This window comes from Rhincodon typus, chromosome 3 (assembly GCF_021869965.1).
Source record: "Rhincodon typus isolate 14 chromosome 3, sRhiTyp1.1, whole genome shotgun sequence".
Lineage (NCBI taxonomy): Eukaryota > Metazoa > Chordata > Chondrichthyes > Orectolobiformes > Rhincodontidae > Rhincodon > Rhincodon typus.
Genome location: NC_063334.1, coordinates 82721597 through 82742039, shown reverse-complemented (window position 1 = coordinate 82742039; position 20443 = coordinate 82721597). Strand labels below are relative to the sequence as shown.

Here is a 20443-nt window from a genome sequence, read left to right as displayed (position 1 = left end):
TTTAAAGATAGGTCACAGCAGGCAGGAGAAATCCAACGGGTTGGGGAGGCTCAGTGTTAGCTTTGAGTTTGAGTTTGGCGACAGGCTGGTCAGGTCTGAAGGAGGTGCAGTTGGGAGTGTATAAGACAATAATGGAATCTATTCATACTTGAATTATGTATTTAATAGCCTAACTTTAAGAATTTTACTTCATCGGAACCGTCCAATGTCTCCAGTTTAAATAGAGACTTTCGGTTTTTATTTCATTTGATCATTTTGTTCATAGAATCCCTACAGTGTGGGAGCAGGCCATTTGGTTCATCATGTTGTTCCCTCCCAACTGTCTGAAGAGCGTTCCATCGAGCCCTCATCCCCTACCCCAGTAACCATGCATTTATAATGGCCAACTCACCTAGCCTGCACATTATATGGGCAATTCTTTTCGCATTGCCAATCCACCTAAGTTGCACAACTTTGGACTGTGTGAGAAAAGGGAGCACCTGGGGGAAACCCACACAGACACAGGGAGAAAATGCAAACTCCACACAGACAGTTGCCTGAAGGTGGAATCGAACCTGGTTCCCCTGTGCTGTGAAGCAGCAGTGATAATCACTGAGCCACCATGCTGTCCTACATACTTCCCTGCATTTAGAATAGAGTCATAGAGTTGTACAGCACAGAAATGGCCCCTTTGGTCCAATTCGTCCATGCTGACCGGTTATCCTAACTTAATCTTGTCCTATTTGTCAGCAATTGGCCTGTATTCCTCTAAAACCTTCCTATTCATGCACACATCTAGATGCCTTTTAAATGTTGTAATTGTACCAGCCGCCTCCACTTCTCTGGCAGCTCATTCCATGCGCGCACCACCTTTTACGTGAAATAGTTGCCCCTTAAGTCCCTTTTATATGTTTCACCTCTCACCTTTAAATCTATGCCTTCTAGTTTTGAACTCATCTACCCTGGGAAAAAGACCTTGGCTATTCACCCTATCCATACCTGTCATGATTTTATAAACCTCCTATAAGGTTGCTTCTCAGCCTCCGACGCTCCAGGGACGATAACCCCAGTTTGAAAATCCCCTTTCAGGCCTCCAGTCTCCCAGAATTATAACTAAAGCCATTGTAAAAGCAGCTTTGTAACTCAATATTTTGTGACCCAATTTGGATGGTTCTGCGTCACTGCACATTGCATTTTGTTCCTTTTTTTTCACATTTTCATTTCTGCAGCCTAAAAATATTTTTGGCTCATGGAAACTAGAGGCTTTTCATTCCTGAAAGAGCTTATGCCTGAAGAGAATTTCTGACCAGTCTTTTGAAGAAAAGGAGCCTTGACCACATTAATGTACTGGACGGTAAAAATGCCAAGGTGAAAGAGAAAACTGGTCTTGAGCAATAAATTTTGAATTGTTGCAGAGCATGAGTTTGTGCTTGATTTCTAATTATCAAAAGATTATCTTTCAAGTTCCATTAATGAAAGGGATAATCTCTGACTTTTTTTTTAAGAAATGTTCTTATTCTATCCAGCAGTATAGGCCCTATGTATCATTCATCATGTGACCTAATTTGAAAATATCCCAATGATTTTTTTTTCTATAGAGTCTATTCCTGGGTAAAATTACTGTTTTCCAACTGGATTGTTCAAACTAGTGGTTCTGAGAGAAGCTACTGCAGTTTAGTTTGCTTTTAGGCACAAGCCAAGTCAATCCCTGAAGCCAAAACTGGTTAGTTGTAAGCTTTTATTCATAATATCAGGATCTCCTCATAGTAAGCATTGTTTAAACATTAGAGACTTTTAAACCTAAAACTAGAAGTAAAAATTGGTAGGCATAAGTATCTTAATTTGTTTACTACCACAGTTTCTATGGCAATTTCTAGCTTCTGTCATCACTGAAATTTTGATTTGCAGCCTTTTTGTTCCAAGATGCCTACCAAAGATGTTAGGATCTCCAATGTAGATTTTCTGGATGTTGATCATATATCCTCGAGTTCTTTCCTGGATTCAGCATCGGATGTTACACAAATCCTGCATTCGAATTCTATTTATTTCAAGAAAGTAAAACATGAAGAGTCCTCTGTCTCTACGGACTTTAAACACAAGCTTCAGATGTGCCTAAGTTCACCTGATGTAAGCTAACACAAAGAAATTATGCAGTACTGTCTTTTTTTTTAATTCTTCACTTAAAGAAGATTTTCAAAATTAAAGTCTTGTATTGGTAATACATTAGATGTTTTTTCTGGCATTTATTTATTTTTTACTTTAGACAATACGAAGCAACTATGCGCCATCAGGTATAGGATGCTGTTTACATACCTCAACTACTAAACATCATCAGGTATGCTGATTTTTAAATTTGCACTTTGAATGTGCTAAACCTCTACAGAGAAGTGTTCTGTAATATATTGTAATGTACTTGTTTTCTTTACAATAGATTTTGAAACAAACACATTGTTCATATCGGATTTTATCTTTTCCTTTTCATTTTACTTCTAGTCTTTACAAAAAAGAATAGTTGAGTAAAGATTAATTGGCTGAATTTTCCCAATTTTTGACTAAGCATCAGTATCAGGGAGCTTTAAGAATGGTATCTCTGCATGAGCTCTCATGAATTTTCTTACGCGGTCTTGCAGACGTATCCTCGTTAAGTATACACCACGTTTCCATGGCATCACTCTTGCACTCCCTTGTGTTCAGTAGCAGCCGAGGCGCTTACCACTGCCAGGACCTTCCGGCATTTCGCCACTGATACCATGCCAGCATCAATTTAAATGTTGCAAGGTAGAATGTGCCCTTTACAGATTCAATGTGTGAAGAATTAAATGAGTACTGGCAATTAGAGGAAAATTGGTGCCCCGCTTTGATGATCATAACCTGGTGACCAGGGTGGATAGGAGTACCTGTATCCTCACAGCTTCTAGTGGAGACCTCAACACCAGACCCTGTCAGTCTGGTTTGAAGTTGCCACCTGGGGTCCTAGGTGTCCATGAACCAGAGGCATGTTCAATGCAGGAAGGAGGTTAATTCTTCTGCAAAGGTCAGTATCTCCATTGAAGCCAAGGTTGTAATGACAGTTGTTGACCCCCATACCTGACTCCCCACAGTGCAGTCCCCCATGCTTCCACTGTTGTATCAGCTTTTCCCACTCTTCTTTAAACCTTGAATTGATCCTTGAGTTACTTTCCTGTCTGCATTCTAGCATAATGTCTGCAGTACCCACAGTTGACTTCTGCGCTATAGCAGTGGGCCTGATTTTTAAATTCTGTTTTTTTTTTCCCACCCCACCCCCAAGTTTGATATTCGACATGATGTGAAGAGAAGCACACAGGCACATAATTTATAGGCAGAGAGATCAAAAGATCGTACAAGTGGTGTGAGTGGAATGCTACATGTAACCCCACCATATTGTTCTGAATCTGTAAAATCTTCCTAACTGTCCTGTTTTGACACCATCACTGATAACTTGTTATGATCTCTCTACCTTAACTAGTTTGTACAGTTTTGAATTACTTGTTACTTCGGCTGGACACTCTGTGACTGTTATACCTAGTGTCTTATTCTAGCCATTTGGTTTGTTTCCATCACCACCTTATTTTTATTTTTTTGTAATTATCTCTTTGCCTCCATTAGTCGGATTGTAGGTCATCTCTTCACTTACTACTCAGCTGTTGTCACTTTACTCACACTGTCTGACACTTGATCACCTGCAGAGAGTTTTTATTCAGCCGGTTGACACTCCACACACACCATTTGTACGATCCTTTGATCTCTCTGCCAATAAATTATGTGTACCTGTGTGCTTCTCTTCACTTCAACTGACAAAGGAGCAGCGCTCCAAAAACTTGTGATTTCAGATAAACCTGTTGGACTATAACCTGGTGTTGTGTGACTTCTGACCTTCTGCAGAGTTCAAAAATCTTGTGTTGTGCATCTTAGGATCCAATTGCTGAATTTTCTCCATCTGTTGTTTATGGATGCAAAAGCTACTTCCTCAAGACAATACTATTATTTAAAGTGGAATATTCCCCTAATCAAGTGTGTTATGGTTAATTGCGAGCTGGTAGCAGTATTATAGTGAGGATGAAAAAAAGATTGTCCATACCAGATTTTTCCCTTGAGTGGCGACTTCAGAATATCATCTTTCAGGTGGCAATTATCTTCTATTTCCGTATGTTTGCATCTCATTAAAACATGGAACTTGCCCTGCAGAAGTGCGTAGAGTACTCACTTCCATACTGTCACTTTAAGGGTGGTTATAAGTGTGGAATGATGTCTGCCTCAGTTTTGTCTGTATTAGAGTATAACACCTTGACTGCTGTCCTCAATATCACAGTTCAAGGATCCCTGATGTCTGAAGCTATCTGCAGTCAAGATCTTAAGACAAGAAGCAAGCCATTCAGCCCATCGAGTATACTCTGCCATTTCATGAGATCGTGGCTGATCTGATAATCCTCAACTCACCTTTCCTGTCTTTTCTCCATAACCCTTGATTCCCTTATTGATTTTAAAAATCTGTCTATCTCCACTTTAAATATACTTAACAACGTGGCATCTACATACTCTGTAGTAAGGAATTCCATAGATTCACTAATATCTGAAAGAAGAAGTTTCTCCTCCTCTGTCTTTAATGGGTGACCCCCTTTATTCTAAAGTACCTTTTTTTGGTCCTAGATTCTCCCACAAAGGAAACATCCTTTTCCCCTTGAGAATCTTGTTTGTTCCAATAAACTCTCTCCTCGTTCTTCTAAACTCGAAAGAGTACAAGCCCATAGAATCAGTTGCTTGTTAGAGGCGACGAAACCTTTATGCTTGCGATTCTTTCATCCATAGGATGTCTGAAGAGGCTGTTCGTCTTTGATACGGGTGTGCCTTAAGCAGCTATGAAATCGCAAAATTGTACTCTGAAATGTTAACATTGCAAGTGAAAATGTATTTAGAAAAGTGATTTCCAATGATTTTACAGCCATGCCATCTATGTGAGGTCAGTGAGTTTTTTATTCTCTGCCTCCCACTAACTTAAACAGTTGGGGTGGTGGGAACTGTCCTGTGGTGGAGCCTGTTGATTCGGAAGACTTGGGCAGTAGTCCCCTGGTGTCTTTGAGCCCTGGGTGCCTGCTGGAACTATCCTGTCTCCCTAAGAGACAGGATCACCTTCTGTGAGGTCAAGATCCCATGTCTCCCCAACACCTTGCCATTAATGCTGAGCACTTATGGCTGGAGTAATGGAGTGTAGGTCTGTGCACTTGTCCTCCCATCATGAGTCTGCTTCACCAGGGAACTACAAGGTGGTCACCAAACTGTCCATGGAGACAGCCAGGCACATGCATGTAGGAGCCAGCATGGTACTAATAAAATTGGTAGACTCCTAAATCGTTCATTCTACCTTGCCAAATACCTCCTGGCACTACAGTGTAGTGATTGAATTGACCATCAAAGAGGAGTTGACTGGATGAAACAAGTCCGATAAGTTGTGAATCTCTGAGTTGAAGAGAAGCTAAAGTATCCTGGATCTAGGGAAAGGCTTTAAACCAATTTATAATCAAATATACCACTGTGAGTATTACCTATTTGAAACTGAGTTGCAAATGAATTTCTTCTCCTAAAGGGTAGTGAATGCCTGGAATTCTGTATCCCAAAGAAATGTTGGAGGCTAGATCGCTGAAAGGATTTAAAGAAGTAGGTAGTTTTTGTTTCCAGTATTAGAGTTGGTAGCTAGGCTGAGCTGGCATAAAAGAAGTGCAGGCCTGGGACAGATTAGCCATAATCATATTGAATGGTGAATCAGGATTGGCGCTGTGTAGCCTGCTCACTTACTGTATTTTTCACAGGCCTGCGTTATTTTCTGACTTATTTTCTGTCGTACAATATAAACTACGATTAGGGACCTGTAGACTACTTCCACTAGTGTTGTGTTCCCCTCATTTTTCTACCCTTATGCAATCTACATCTTCCAATCCAAGATAATTTCTTACTGTTGTACTTTTTCCATCTCATACTAACAAAGCTACTCCATCAGCTTTCTGTGCATCTGTCAGTTGAAATTTGTTTCATGTTGCTATTCAAGTTGCTGAAGGTCTTTCCAGAGTGCAGTTGTAACACCTCATTCTTTCTATGACTGGGAGTTTGTTTAGTTTCAGTTTGAGTCATTGAGCATTTCATTCACCAAAAGAAAACTTCTGCTTGCAGATTCAAGCGATGATATTCCCTGGAGTTACCATTAATAGAATAGAAGGTATTTTGGAGGGGCAATTCTATATGGAAGCATTGAAGGAAATACGTTTTCACTTGTCATCCAATTTTTTTCCACCTGCATTTCTACTGCAGTCTCTCTTGCAACAGATTCTGGAGGTGAGTTGAAATGCCAAGCTTGGCTCAAAATTGGATTTGAGTGCCTGAATCAATTGGTTGGCACAATTCAGTAAACGCCAGTGAGAGTCTCCCTCACTGATACTGGCAGTCTTGCAGAACCTAGTGCTGAAGAGGCAGGAATGTCCTGGCTGCTGAAAACATGGAGGACAATACAAGGCATTCTCTGAAAATGGGAAGCAACAGTATCCTGTCAGCTAGAAGGATGTCAGGATACATGCATGTTGATGCCACATGTATTCACTTCTTTCATTTGGCCCTTGACCACTGCAAACAATATGTTTAATAAAGATATGCACTCTAAGCACGGTAATGTCAATCACCTGTGCTGTAAGCAGAATCCTTCTCAGCCAGGACATTTGGTGCCTTTGCAATACAGAAAACGATGAATGTGCATGTCATGGTCACACTCTGTCTTCTAGCCTAATGAGCCTGACATGCTGAGGGGCACCTGTATGGTTACAGGAACCTCAACTGTCATAACAACTTCAAGTGCTGGTGTCACTGGTAGAAAGGCTGAAGAGCTGCTGTCCACAATGGAAGCGCCCTTCAAGAAGCTCCTAGAAGCCTAAAGTAACCGCTCCTCCCATAACGACTATTTGTACATATCTGCTGACCTGGGAATTACAAAGTCTGGTGGCAACTTTAGGTAACCAAAATAAGATGATCAGTGATTCTCACCCTTCCAAACAAAAGCCCATGGAGTTTCAATCCTATGTCAGGTGATGATGCAACTGCTTCTTCAAAGTCTGCTACCAGCTGCTCAGTGGCCAGCCACTTTGCTTGTCAACCATTGTCAGCTGAAGGCCCACTATGGATAGGAGTCAGAGCAGGAGGACCTTTGCCAACCACTCCTGGTCTCTGTTCCACTTTCTCATTGGAACCTGAAAACTTCCAGTCCTTAGCTTCATTTTCAAATTCCCCTTGGACCGTCTCTGTATTCTCTAGGTGATACAGGTCTAGAACTGTTCCTCCAGCTTTGTCTTTTTTTTTCTGCATCCCTCATCTCCTTCTCCCCACTATTGCCTCATGTCCTCAGCCATGGACTCAAAACAAGAATCTTTTTTTAAAATCCTCAACTTTCACGAAGATTTTAGTCACTAATTCTAATCGTTTTGGCTCCGTTCATTTTTTTTTGGGTCTAATGGCACAGAGTGCAAGTTTTGTAACTGGTTCAGTTAAGCTTTTGATTATTGGTTTTCCCCATTCCCCGGGGATCTTTTTAAGAATTCACTCATGGGATATGGGCTTCACTAGTCAGGCCAGCATTTATTGCCACTCTCTCTAGTTGCCCTTGAGAAGGTGATAGTGAGCTGCCTCCTTGAATCACTGCAGTCCATGTGCTGGAGGTGGATCCATAATGCTGCCAATTAGGAATTCCAGGATTTTAATGCATTGACACTGATGTAACAGTGATATATTTCCAAGTCAGGGTGGTTTGGAGGGGAGTTTGCAGGAGGCGGACTCCCTGCTGATGCATTAGAAAGTAGCAGAACTGATTGGGCTTCATCTTTTGGAGATGGTTTTTGTTTGCCATTTATGTGATACAGAAGCTACTTGCCAGTCCTATGCCCAAGCCTGGGTTTTCTGCAGGTACTGTTGGGGCTAACATAGACTGCTTCATTATCAGAGGAATTGTGAACAGAGCTCAACATAAACATGGGTTCAAAGAATAGTTACTTAATTCTAAAACGCACACTGCTAAAGCAGGAACCCAATGGCCTGGAAATACATTGTAATTTGTCAGCAAAAGTAAAGAGAAGTGATGTTGTTTGTATTAGTGATCTGTAGGATTTTCTCCTTTACAAATGTTGACAGGCTATAATATATTTCTGTAACTGAAAGATTTGTTACTCCAGATCTGCAAGATCAAAAGATGAGATACTTCTCATTCAAATGGTGCACCACTATTGGGTATCCACTGAATCAAAATTTTATTTTGATGGTAGGGTAATGTAGACATGAATTTCTTGCGTGAGTTCATCAGCATCATGGAAACTCTCATTCTTCATCATCCACCCTGGCAGCAGTCTTCAATAGTGAGTTACTATATGGAAATTCTTCAGTGCTCCAGTTGTAAGAAAGGAAGTTTCTTTCTTTTGGAGTCACTTGCAAGGTAAGAAAATTCTACACGTCTAAATATCAACATTGACAATGTTTTATCAAATAGGTTATCCTAGCTGGTAGTGTACAAATCTAATCAGAAATCTGACTTGGTAAATTATATTTTGTTTCCTTTTTGTTTTAATGAGATGGTGTTCAACTGAAATACAAATATGCAATGCTGCAGTTTTGATTTGACAATAAATATAAAGTTTAAACAAATTAAAAAAGCCATACTATTTACATATAACACCAGTTTAAAGATTTAAAAAGCCATAGTAAAAGAAAATCCCCACTGCACACCTTTATAGTACTGTACACTACAGAAAGAATTTCTGATCACAGACGGTTTGACTTAACAGATGCTTCAATTCCTGGCCATTAGAATCTGAAAGCCTTCTTGAGTATTCGTCGAACTGAACACATACTTTTCTCCACTTCAAATAACCCTTTCAGATTTTTAATCAAACATTTCTGGATCTGGACCTTTTTAAGACTAAGCTCCTTACACTAAGGGAATCAAATTCTTAACAATTCTAGACGATCTCCCTTTCTTAGCCCCAGCAGTTTCGCACTTCCAACTTTAGTGAAAACTTTGGCTAACCCCAACTGACACCCAAGTCTTTCTTTTTTTTCCAAAGCTATGGGTGTTTCCCCTCATCAAAAAATCAGTAAGAGTGATTGTAAGGGCCAGATCTAAAGTTACCCAGGAGCTGGACTGTTTTTTATCCTGTTCAGCTTATCTTGGGTAACTAACCAGGAAAATACTGTGGAACTGTCCAATTTTCTGACTCCCTGAAATCAGAGGTTCATTTGTGTGCAAATGGTGCTATGGAATGGGGGAGTTGCCCTTGATCCCTATAGGCTGTTGTGGACCAGACCAAACCCCTTCAAAATGTATTAAGAAGATAGCCTAGACTCTAACAACGTCTCATTTTAAAGTTGTGTAAAGTGTTGCGTTCCAGATGCAATTTAATTGGTCAGCTACTTGACGTTACGCATAACACATTTTATTTTTACACTGCTATTAAAATACAGACAAAATAAAAAGAAAATTAGCTTAACTTAAACTATCAAAATGCTTAACAAAACAATATATATTAACTGCTACTAATTAACTGTTCCAATATAATAACATTGTGTCAACACACCTTTGGCAAAGGCAAATTCAATGAAACAGATAGTCTGACATGCAATTCTAACAGCAGGAAAAGAGCCCCCAACTTTTAGCTATAACAGACAGAGAAAAAAAGAACTCCCACATCTAGCTTCAAGATCGCAGAAAATGCAGAAAACTAAAACTTAAAAATCCTGCTTCTGTGGGAGCTTGACCCCACCTATTCAGGCTGCTTCTGTTGTTCCAACTTCAAAAAAAACCCCAAGCTGTTTAATTGCTTTGAGCAGACTGCTCAATATCTCTTAAAGCTATACTACTAACTTCAGTGGTGAACTTCTGCAACTCCAGATTCTGGATCTTAGATTGTGTATTTCTTCCTTGATGATCTGGGCCTACGACATTAACAATGTTATGAGCAAGCAGGAATAGGTACCCAAATTAACAAAGGATATCTGCTAGGGCATGGTTGCAGGATGTGTGGGCTAAAAATTCAGGACATTTGACGTTTGGAACAGATGGGCAGAATGGAAAGACTAATGATGGGCTGGGACTTTTCTCATTGAAGTTTGGGAGATTGAGGGGTGACCTTATAGTGGTTTATAAAATCATGAGGGGAATAGATAAGGTGAATAGCAAAGATCTTTACCCTAGGGTAAAGGAGTTCAAAACTTGAGGGCATATTTTTAAGGTGTGTGAAATAAACTGCAGAGAAAGCGGTAGACCAGGTACAGTTACAATATTTAAAAGACATTTGGACAGATGCATGAATAGGAAAGATTTACATGGATATGGGCCAAATGCAGGCAAGTGGGACAAGTTTAGTTTGGGAGACCTGGTCGGCTTGTACAAGTTGGACTGAAGAGTCTGTTTCCATTCTGTGATTCCATAATCAATCTGTGTGATTTAAATTGTAATTGAAGTTGGAGCAATAGATTTTTCAGCTATTCAGTTAAAAACACTTTTCAATAATATAAAGTGTTTTATTTGTAAGCAGATCTATTGTGTTTTCATAATGTTTCTTCTGCCATCCACTAAATTCTAAATAAATTAAATTTGGAATTTATAGGTCCTGTGTTTATGAAAAAGAACCCTGTCATTGGTCATCAAATCGAGAGCTATCCATTTCAAAACTGAAGCCACTTTATAGATTGCTATTAAAGTACTACTTTGACCTGTTTGAAGCAGAGCTGGAGGCATTAAATAAAAGGTAATTTGGGTTGGAGGGTTTAATGCCTTTGCCATGGAATGTTGCTGTGTAAGACAATTTTTCCAAACATTAATGGAGATGTGAAGTGTTTCTTTTTAACTCATTCTTGGAACGTGGACTTTGGCCAGCATTCATTGCCCTTCCTTAGTCGCCCTGGAGATGGGGGTGGAGAGCTGCTGCTTTGACCCACTACATCCATTTGCTGTAGGTAGACTGAATGCTTTATGGAGGGAATAACAAGGTTTTGACTCATCAACAGGAATGGCGATTATATTTCCAAGTCAGGATCATGAATGCATTGGAGCTGAATTTGTAGGTGGTTCTGTTCCGATGTAGTTGCTGCCATTGTCCTTCTAGATGGTAGTGTTGTGGGTTTGGAAGGTGTTGCCTAAGGAGCCTTGGTGAAGCTCTGCAGTACATGTTGTGGATGTTGCACGCTGCTGCTGCTGAGTATCAGTGGTGAAAGGAGTAAATGACACTATGTTCACTGACAAAAAACGAATGACTGTTTTGATCTGAATGGTATCAAGCTTCTTGAGTAGTGTTGTGCGCATGCAGAGAAATGGGAAGTATTAAATTACACTCCTGACTTGTGGCTTGTAGATGGCAGGCAGCCTTTTGGGGAATTGCGAGGTGAGTTACTTGCTGCACAATTCCTAGCCTTTGATTTGCTCTTGTTGCCATGGTTTTTATATGGCTAGAATCCCCAAAAAGTTGATGGTGAGGGGATTTGGTGATGGTTATGCCATTAAGGGGCTGTAGTTAGATTCTCTGTCGTTGCAGATGGTCATTATCTGGCAATTGTACGGTACTTGCCATTTGTCAGCAAATCTCAATTATTGTCCAGATCTTGCAGCATTTGGACATGGACTGCTTCAGTATCTTAAGAGTTGAGAATGGTACTCAACATTGTACAATCATCAGAGCATATCCCTTGTTCTTATGATGGAGGAAAATCTTAATTTGGCTGGTTTGGTTGCACCCTTGGGTTGGGGTTACAATATTATGGATTTGAAACCCAATACAAGACTTGAGCATGTAATCCAGACTGACGTTACAGTATAACATTAAGGAAATAAGTGGCATCCTGTGAACGAAACATTGAATAAATGAAACATACTTTGAGTCACCATTGGCCAAAAACCGAACTGAACTAGCTGTATGAATTCTGTGCCTGCAAGAGCAGGTAAATGCTAGGACCTCCTGACTCCTGAAAGCCTGACCACCATCTGTAAGTTGAGAGTGAGATGAATACTCCCCACTTAGCTTGAATGCTTGCAGCTCCAACACCACTCAAGAAGCTTGACACCATCCAGGACAACTGACTGGTACCATATCCACAAACGTTCACTGCTTCTACCACTGATGCATAGTCACAGCATGTGCAAGCCACACTACAAAAATTCACCAAATCTCCCTAGACAAAAACTTCCAAACATGGAGTCACTGCCATCTAGACAATTGGCATTAAAATATGGGAACGTCACCACCTGTTAAGTTCCCCTCCAAGCCACTCACCATCTGGGCTTGGAAATATATCACCATTCCTTTTGTTGTCACTGGGTTAAAATTCTGAAATTTTCTCCCTTATGGTAATATGTGAGTGTACCTACATCAAATGGACTGCAGTATTTAAGAAGGCAGCTCACCACCACCTTCTCAAGGGCAACTAGGGATGGACAAAAAGGCTGGCCTAGCGAGCAAAACCATATCCCATGAGTGAGTAAACAAAAATGAATTTGAAAGAAAGCCTGAGAATTTTAACATCCAAGGCATAGTATTTTTCATAGGAGATTGTCCAGATCATATTCTTTGGGCAGTAGGTACCAAGCAAAACATGAATTGCAATAGATTGTGATTGCAACATTGATTTCTCATTGGTTTACATGGGAAGTGTCACTGGAAAGGTCATTGAACTGTTTTTTGTCTAAATGTGAAAATGATTGAGAGATATTTTAACATAATGCTTTGTATAAATGCAGAGTCTTATAGTTATTGGAATAATGCTAATAGAGTCTGACATTTGAAGATTCTGCAAAAAAGCTCTTACCCATACATTTTAGGTAACCTTTATGCAAAACCCTGTAGAATATTCATGTGTTGGCGTTCGAATAATTTCAGACAAAGGATAGTTGGCACTTACCCGAGAGCTTTTCTTGCCAAGTTACATTGCGTAAATATGACAAGACTGACTGCACATTTCTACAGATCGAACAGTTAGCACAGCAATGTCATGGAAAGAATCTTCCGAGTTTATTTATTTTTGGGTTTGAAGCTCAGCATGTGTTGGAGAAGATCAGCCTGAAAACTTAACTAACACTTCCCAAAATTGAAGTGAATTAGCTTTATTATTGCATATATTCAAATGAGTACAGTGAAAAGTTTAGAAGTTGCCACTTAAGATGCCATCTTAGGTACAAGATACCTAGGTACAGAATCTTAGGGGGGAAAAAAAATTAGAAAAATAAAGAAATAAAAAAATCCAGCATTACAGGTTGTAGGAATAAATTGGGAAATAGAGAAATAAAAAGTTCAGAATAATGGTCCTTCTAACCCAGTCCACACTGGTGCCGAGCCTCCAGTGCATGCCAGGTCTTGACTCTAGACTGCACTGGGCTTCACCCTGAGGCTCTCAAGGCTGGGAGACTGCTCTGGAATCACCTTGAGGCCAGAAGTCCAGCTGAGGCCACACCAGACCGAGAGACTACCACATGCAGCTGAAAGACCAGCTGGTGTTTTTCAGTTTGCTGAAACGTGGAACAGGAGTTTTAAATTTGTATATTCTGGCATGCACCAAGTTATTGTAAAACCTCAGTCCATGCTAGCTCCATTTCCCTCTGGCTTTCTGCTGTTTCTCTTTCTTCACCATGTCCTGCACATTCCATACATGTCCAGGTACTAGTCGCAGTGATCGCTGCCCCTGTGCCCTTAACCGTGATCACTCCTGTATTCCTCCCCAATATTAATCTCCACCACCATCCTCAACAGCCTTCTCCTCCCTTGTTCAACCCCCAAAAATGCTCAATACCCACTCCCGCCACTTGGTGATATTGACTTTGTTCTTCCTTAGTGGTGCCACCTAACCCCTACTGTTCCTTCAGTCATTTCACAGAGGCACTGTGGTCAAGTGTGCAACATCTCCAGTTTCTTTGCTATTAATAATAAATAATGCTTCCTTATTTATATACCATCCATAGGAGTATTTAATGGCCTTTTGACATGTTTATTGGAAAAATAAAACTTTTAATTTGAATAACACCAAAAATCCTAAGGTAAGGCAAGCACATGTGATTGTCAATAGTGTAGCTAAACAGCTGAATTTGATGGCCTTCAGCTAAGAGCCAGTCGAGGCACTTTGCGGAAATGTCATACGTGAAAAGGAATGACTACGACACAGACCCTGATGGGATTTCTGGGACTACTAATGTAATTATTTGTAGGGTCCCAATGGAGTTTGAGTAAATTTTCTTAGGGAATAATCTCTGAGGCTGTGCTTGAAGGAGGATTGCCAGCAGAAACAGGCCAGAGCCGGTTGACGTGGTTCACGTATGTTTGGGTCATAGATTCCCCATGCAAATTAATGTGAGTGTGTGTTCGAAAACAAAAAAACTTTGGTTTGTTAGGTCATTTTGGCTTTCAGACATGGTTAAAGGATACCTGACCTGAATTTAAAAACTGGGCCACCACCACGGAGATTGACAGGATATATGTAATTCTTTTTCTCTTCTTTTGCTTTATGAAAGCTGCTATGAAAACACAAATTATGGGGCTTCTCGTATCATACCTCCTTCTGTCCTTGCAAAAGTTTTCTTGGAATACTCTGATGTGATGACGAATCCTGTTGCTGTTTTGTTGGATTGTGTTCTTCAAGCAACTAGAGCAGTGGTTAAGAAACCAAATGATGTGAGCAGATTTATTCAATTACAGCAAATTACAATTTGGTTTAGGATTTTTATATCAATGACATTGGTCTGATACATAAATACTTTCAAGGGCATGAAAGTTAGATCATAGCATCCCTACAGTGTGGGGACAGACCTTGGGGCCCCACAAGTCCACACCGATCCTCCGAGCTTACCACCCAGACCCATCCCCTATAACCCACCTAATCTACACATCCCTGAACACTATGGGCAATTTAGCATCGCCAATCCACCCAGCCTGCACATCTTTTGGACTGCAGGAAGAAACAGGAGCACCCAGGGGAAACCCACACAGACGCAGGGAGAATGTGCAAACTCCATGCAGACAGTCGCCCAAGGGTGGAAGCGAACCCAGGTTCCCTGGCGCTGTGAGACTGCAGTGCTAACCACTGAGCCACTGTGCCATCCTGGCTCTGGCTATTTTCTGTTCGTATGAAAAATGTGAATACGAAGTGAGTTTTGAGAACTTTTGCATTTGCCGGGCTACATAAACTGGCATCTGTAATTTTTTTTTGATGGCTTTACACTTTTAGTTTAATTTATGCAATTGTAATTCTGGAGAGAATGGAAATAAATACACTGGTATTGAGGTAGGACAACCTGTATGTTAAATTTTCAAATGTTGAAGGATTATGGACTAGTTCAGGCCTGTTATGCTTAATGTGCATTTAGAACATTAAAGGTGATTTTATTTGAACTTGAAGTAGCCATTATTGGTGACTGTGCATTGGCCTATTTTAATTGTTCTTTATTTTCCTGTTCAGAGACATTTATGTGAAACAGCTTACACCTTACATGGCGTATTAGGAGTAGTTGTCGAGTATCGGCTTTTGGTAAATAGACTACGTGGGAGATCCTTATCTGGCCGAACTTGGGATGATTTACAGTTTTACATTCCTATATGTTGTCAAGGTGAAGATAAATTTAAAATCTATTGTTTGACAGACCTGAATACCCGCTCAGAATTTATTTTGTCAACTTCTAGACTAATTTTGCTAACTCCTCATAGGTTTAACAAAAGTAATGCAATTGAGAACCTCAATTGTGAGCTGACTTTATTAAAGACAAAGTAATGTTGGAAAATGAAAGATTAAGCTCTTCAATATCATCGGGGTTCTTTTTAGTGACTTGTTTTGCAATGGTCTGTTGTCAATGTGTTAATTACAAAATATGTTTATGGAAACTTAAACTTGTGATTCCTTACAGATTACAATCAAGACGAAATTGAGATGTTATTTAAATTAATGCCATCATCTTGGCTGCAAATGTTCACTGCACAAGCTATGTATAAGCAGATATGCTACAGTAATGGCATCGAAATTTCAGAAAAGTCTTTTTCACTGCACCAAATAGTGAGTATGAGCTTTGCCCAAAATCTTTTGTACATAGTATATCATTTGACTTGCCTTTTCTGCCAAGCTGTAATATATCTAGCCATCACATCCCCATTCACTGTAAATTGCAAAAAACACTTTTGAAATGCTGCAATCACAGTATAAATGGCCTATCAGTATTCCATCATTTGATTGTTATACCTGAAACATTCCATGGGGAAAGAATGGTTTTAAGAAGGATAAATACTGACATGAGCCAAGCTCTTGAAGCTATCAGTAAACAAGGATCGGTCTAAGCTAAGATTTTCATCATTGTCGCTCTCTGTGTTACATTCTTCATCAGCACATTGTCACAGGAATACAATTCAAGGGGCAAATTAACATTTAGACTCTGGTAAAGACTTTGCAATGGACGATACACCTATTTGTGCTGATTGACAGCACATGTCTGCTTCATTGATCATCAAGCTGTTTCCTATTAATGTACATTTTTCAGGCTGGCGAAAGCTTTGTAGTGGAGGTCACCAGGAGTCAATATTGTTGTACACCAAAAGTTGAATCTTTTTCAACAGAGTCTAAGTCCAAGCTTTCAGTGAGAGCTTTATTTCAATTAATCCACACCATAAATTTCTTACCCCACTGATTACTAAGTCCCCACATTGACACAACTAATTCACACCCTATTAACCCCTAATTTATCCATCACCTGTTCCCTCCTTCTATTGGGCCTCTGGCATTTATTCAGACCATTTATTAGATGATAAAAGATTCTCTTTCTTTTTTTTTTAAATAGTCAATAAGTTTGTATATGTACAAAATGACAATGTGCTACTCTTTTGCACACTGAAGTTTCAAGCATCCCTTTTGGAGTGTGTCTAATAGTTTCTTTGAGCTTGTTCCTTCTTTTGTTTTGGAATCAGATTGTTGAGCTACTGCAATCCACCCATTTCAATTTGGAGATTTTTTTTTCTCCAGCTTTTTTTAACACTGCAATGCCTATCCTCAGTCTCTTCTCATTCACATATTTTGTTAAGTGAGCATTGTCCCAAAATGATTTATTATTGATGTTGCACTCATTGGGTATTGCTGCTGAATCATCTTTTGGAATTGCCTCCAATGTTTTCACTAAGAAAAGCATCTTATTTACTGCCTCAGAATGAATGAGTGCTTATACTGCTAAGGCACTTGTTACTTTTCTTCGGATCTTTTTGTTTTGGTAGCTAAAGGACGTTATTATCCTCCCTTGCCCATAGATAAATTATGAACCCTCCTTTAATTGAGACCTGTCAGAGATTTTGCATAATGAGGATCACTCAAAAACATCACTCAATGATCAAAAGTTCAAAATACCATGCTCCATTTTTATTTTTTTGTAAATACATTGATTGTCTGAATAATATCTTCTATCATGGAACTTCACCTAGTTGTACTCCACTCTAATACATCAAAACTGGCATCTGGCCTTATTTGGGTGCCCAGACAATTTAGTTGTCCGATTACACCACAATTCCTCGATTTCAGTTTTAGAAGCTGCTATACCTATTTGCAAAGATCTACTTTGACTACTAGTGATGAGGCTTCCAAATAAGATTGTTGATGCAAAGTAAAACTTGATCCATACTACCTGATTTTGAATCCAATGTACTTAAAAGGCCCAGAAGCCCGACCTCTAATTTTGAATTCTGCTTTAAGTTCATTTATTTCAGTTTTAAAATATGCTGCTCACAGCTCTTAAAGTTATGTGTACCTCCCTGAAGTGCCTGAAAGCTGTCCCCCGTGATGCCAGTAAAACATGGTAGGTTCTACTTTTAACTGAAGACAACCCAATTTCAAGAAGACAGACCTTACTGAGAACCACAAAACCCCAGTGGCATAATTTAGTCCACATACACACATTTATTTTACTTCCAAAGCATCCCTGCTGCATTTTGGTGCCTCTTTTGGAGGACAGAGAAACATTTCCTTCTTGAGCCCAAATTCCTGTGGAAATGTGGCTTTAATATTAATTGATCCACACTCCTAAGTATTTGCTAGCAAAGACAAGAAAATTTTCCAAATCGATTTTCCTGTCACGACTGATCTACTCTTCTATCTAGGTTCCCCCACTTTTTGTTCAAACCTCAATCCATTAGTTGAAATTGGGATTCTACTTTTACAGACAATTAGACTGTTTAAAAAAAAATCAAAATGCCACATGTTAAATAATAAATAAAATTGCAGAACATGTAGGGCAATTGTTCAGTAAAATTCACTGTACCAGCTACTAATTACATAGTAATTGTTCAGCCAATTATAAATAAAAAATTTCTTAACTATTTTGTAATTTGATACACAGTATTAGTTACATTTTAAGCTTTGTAGTTTTGGACTTGTCTAAGGTATTAACAAAAGTAAAGATTGAACATATTGTTTGATTACGGAGTTTTGAGCAACAGATATACTATTGAAATGCTCACAATCCCACGTGCAGGCAGAAGTGGCAAATGAAGAAAAGTATGTCTAGGTATGACCTTCCATTAGATCAGTAGTGGCTAACTTTCAGAACAGATGCCATTTATGTCTCATTGTGGTGAGTGGACTGTAAATCTTATTGAATGAATTTTCTTGTTCTGATAGATCTCTTCATATTTAATAGCCCTTGGGAGGCTAGAAAGTTGTAAGAAAGTGATGGTGAAGGACCCCAAGGGAAAGAAGATGGGTCATCAACCTTGTCTTGAACCTTTGAGGCCGTCACTTACATTGACTAGTGACAGGCAGAAGCATGTGGAAACACTGACCGTTCTAGCGTGAGTAATTCTTACAACATCTCTGCTTTAAAGTCACTTCTGAAAAAGCTGTTGGACTGAAATGGTTCATAGGCTTTTGGTGATTCATATTTTGTTTCCAGCTAATCATCCGTGTCGGTTTTTTTTTTCTATTCGATTACGAGGCATCAGATGTGAATAATAAGTTGATGTGTAATTTTACTGTCTTTTCTCTGTTATTCAGCAGTACTTGAATTTTATTCTATAATAAATTTTAGCAATATTGTGTGTTTAAAACTAAAAAAAATTTCTCACCTAATAATATTGAGCTTGAAAAGTAATTATACCTTCCCGTAAGCAATATGGTGAAAGTCTATGCCATGAAATCAGAGCCCTACACGTAATGCAATAAAAACTGCATATTTCCTATCTCACCACACATTTAGAGTCATAAAGTCATAGAGTTGTACAGCACGGAAACAGATCCTTTGGTGCAACTCGCCCATGCTGACCAGATATCCTAAATTAATCTAATCCCATTTGCCATCATTTGGCCCATTTCCCTTTAAACCCTTCTTCGTGTACTTATCCAGATGCCTTTTAGATGTTATAATTTGTAATAGTCACCACCATTTCCTCTGGCAACTCATTTCATTCATGCACTACTCTCTGTGTGAAAAAGTTGTCCCTTAGGTCCCTTTTACATCTTTCCCCTCTCGCATTTAACCTATGGCCTCTAGTGCAGCTCTTCAACAACGTGCTGATTTCTGTGTTCAATTTGGATCTAACAGGCTGAAATTTGCTATGCATAAAGTGGCAATAAGTCATGCTCAATTCTGAGGCTGCTTCTGTGCATCTGTGGGTGGCTCTTTATTTAAAATAAAACCCATTCTGTAATTTGTTGGCTGTTGCTGTACAGCCTGTCTCCTGAATCCTGTCTGGCCCAGCCGTTGCTGATCAATTGTGGATGGTTTTCAGTGCTATTTTTGCTTCATACTGACTTTTGGAGTTGAAATTTTAACTCTGCTCAGAAAATATTGTATACTTTGTTAGCTATCAGGAAAATTTCCTGACAGGTTAAGGACAGGACTTTGCAGGGATGCAGTAGTTTTATGTTTGCCTCAACTCTGCTACCAAATTTCAAGAATATATTACTAATCTCAGATCATTGGTTTCATTTGCAATGCTTGCCTGTGAACTGCCTTGGTAGGCTGCTGGCAAACATGATGAGGTTTGCTGGGCAGCCTTCAGAAGACCTATGTGAGTTGCATTAAATCCCTCAGCAGGAATTAAATTCTAGTGATCTAGGGAATAATTGGCCCTAAGTGACCTATTCATAAAACCAAATGATATGCCACAGACAGGTAGGATTCCTGTATCAGGCCCATCCGACCTGCCAGTAAGTTGGGGATAGTTTTTCCAACTTCAAGAGTCAGACACAAGTACTTCTGCCCAATTCTCCCAGCGACCTTGCCATCAGCCAGGCATGTGTATGACATACGCATTCAATAAATCTTCCTTAAATGTGAGCTACCAAGACCTGTTGTTCACAACACAGTTTTAATTATTGTCTCAGTATTATTTCACAACATGGTAGCCGAATATTTCCCTGGTGTGTCTACATAACATCAAACCTCCCATTTGATGCTGATTTTGTATCAGCATTGTTTTCT

The 20443-nt window shown here is 39.5% G+C and overlaps 1 protein-coding gene across 1 annotated transcript in view; it reads left to right on the top strand.

Annotated features, from left to right (window-relative positions):
• slf1 (SMC5-SMC6 complex localization factor 1) overlaps positions 1-20443 on the top strand; it is a 50944-nt gene that overhangs the window by 20296 nt on the left and 10205 nt on the right. The window contains exons 6-14 of the mRNA XM_048595054.1: positions 1888-2106; positions 2243-2314; positions 6163-6324; positions 8292-8458; positions 10629-10769; positions 14513-14672; positions 15457-15604; positions 15899-16044; positions 18643-18812. Coding sequence (XP_048451011.1) covers positions 1888-2106; positions 2243-2314; positions 6163-6324; positions 8292-8458; positions 10629-10769; positions 14513-14672; positions 15457-15604; positions 15899-16044; positions 18643-18812 — 1385 coding nt within the window. The remainder of the gene's footprint in view (positions 1-1887; positions 2107-2242; positions 2315-6162; positions 6325-8291; positions 8459-10628; positions 10770-14512; positions 14673-15456; positions 15605-15898; positions 16045-18642; positions 18813-20443) is intronic.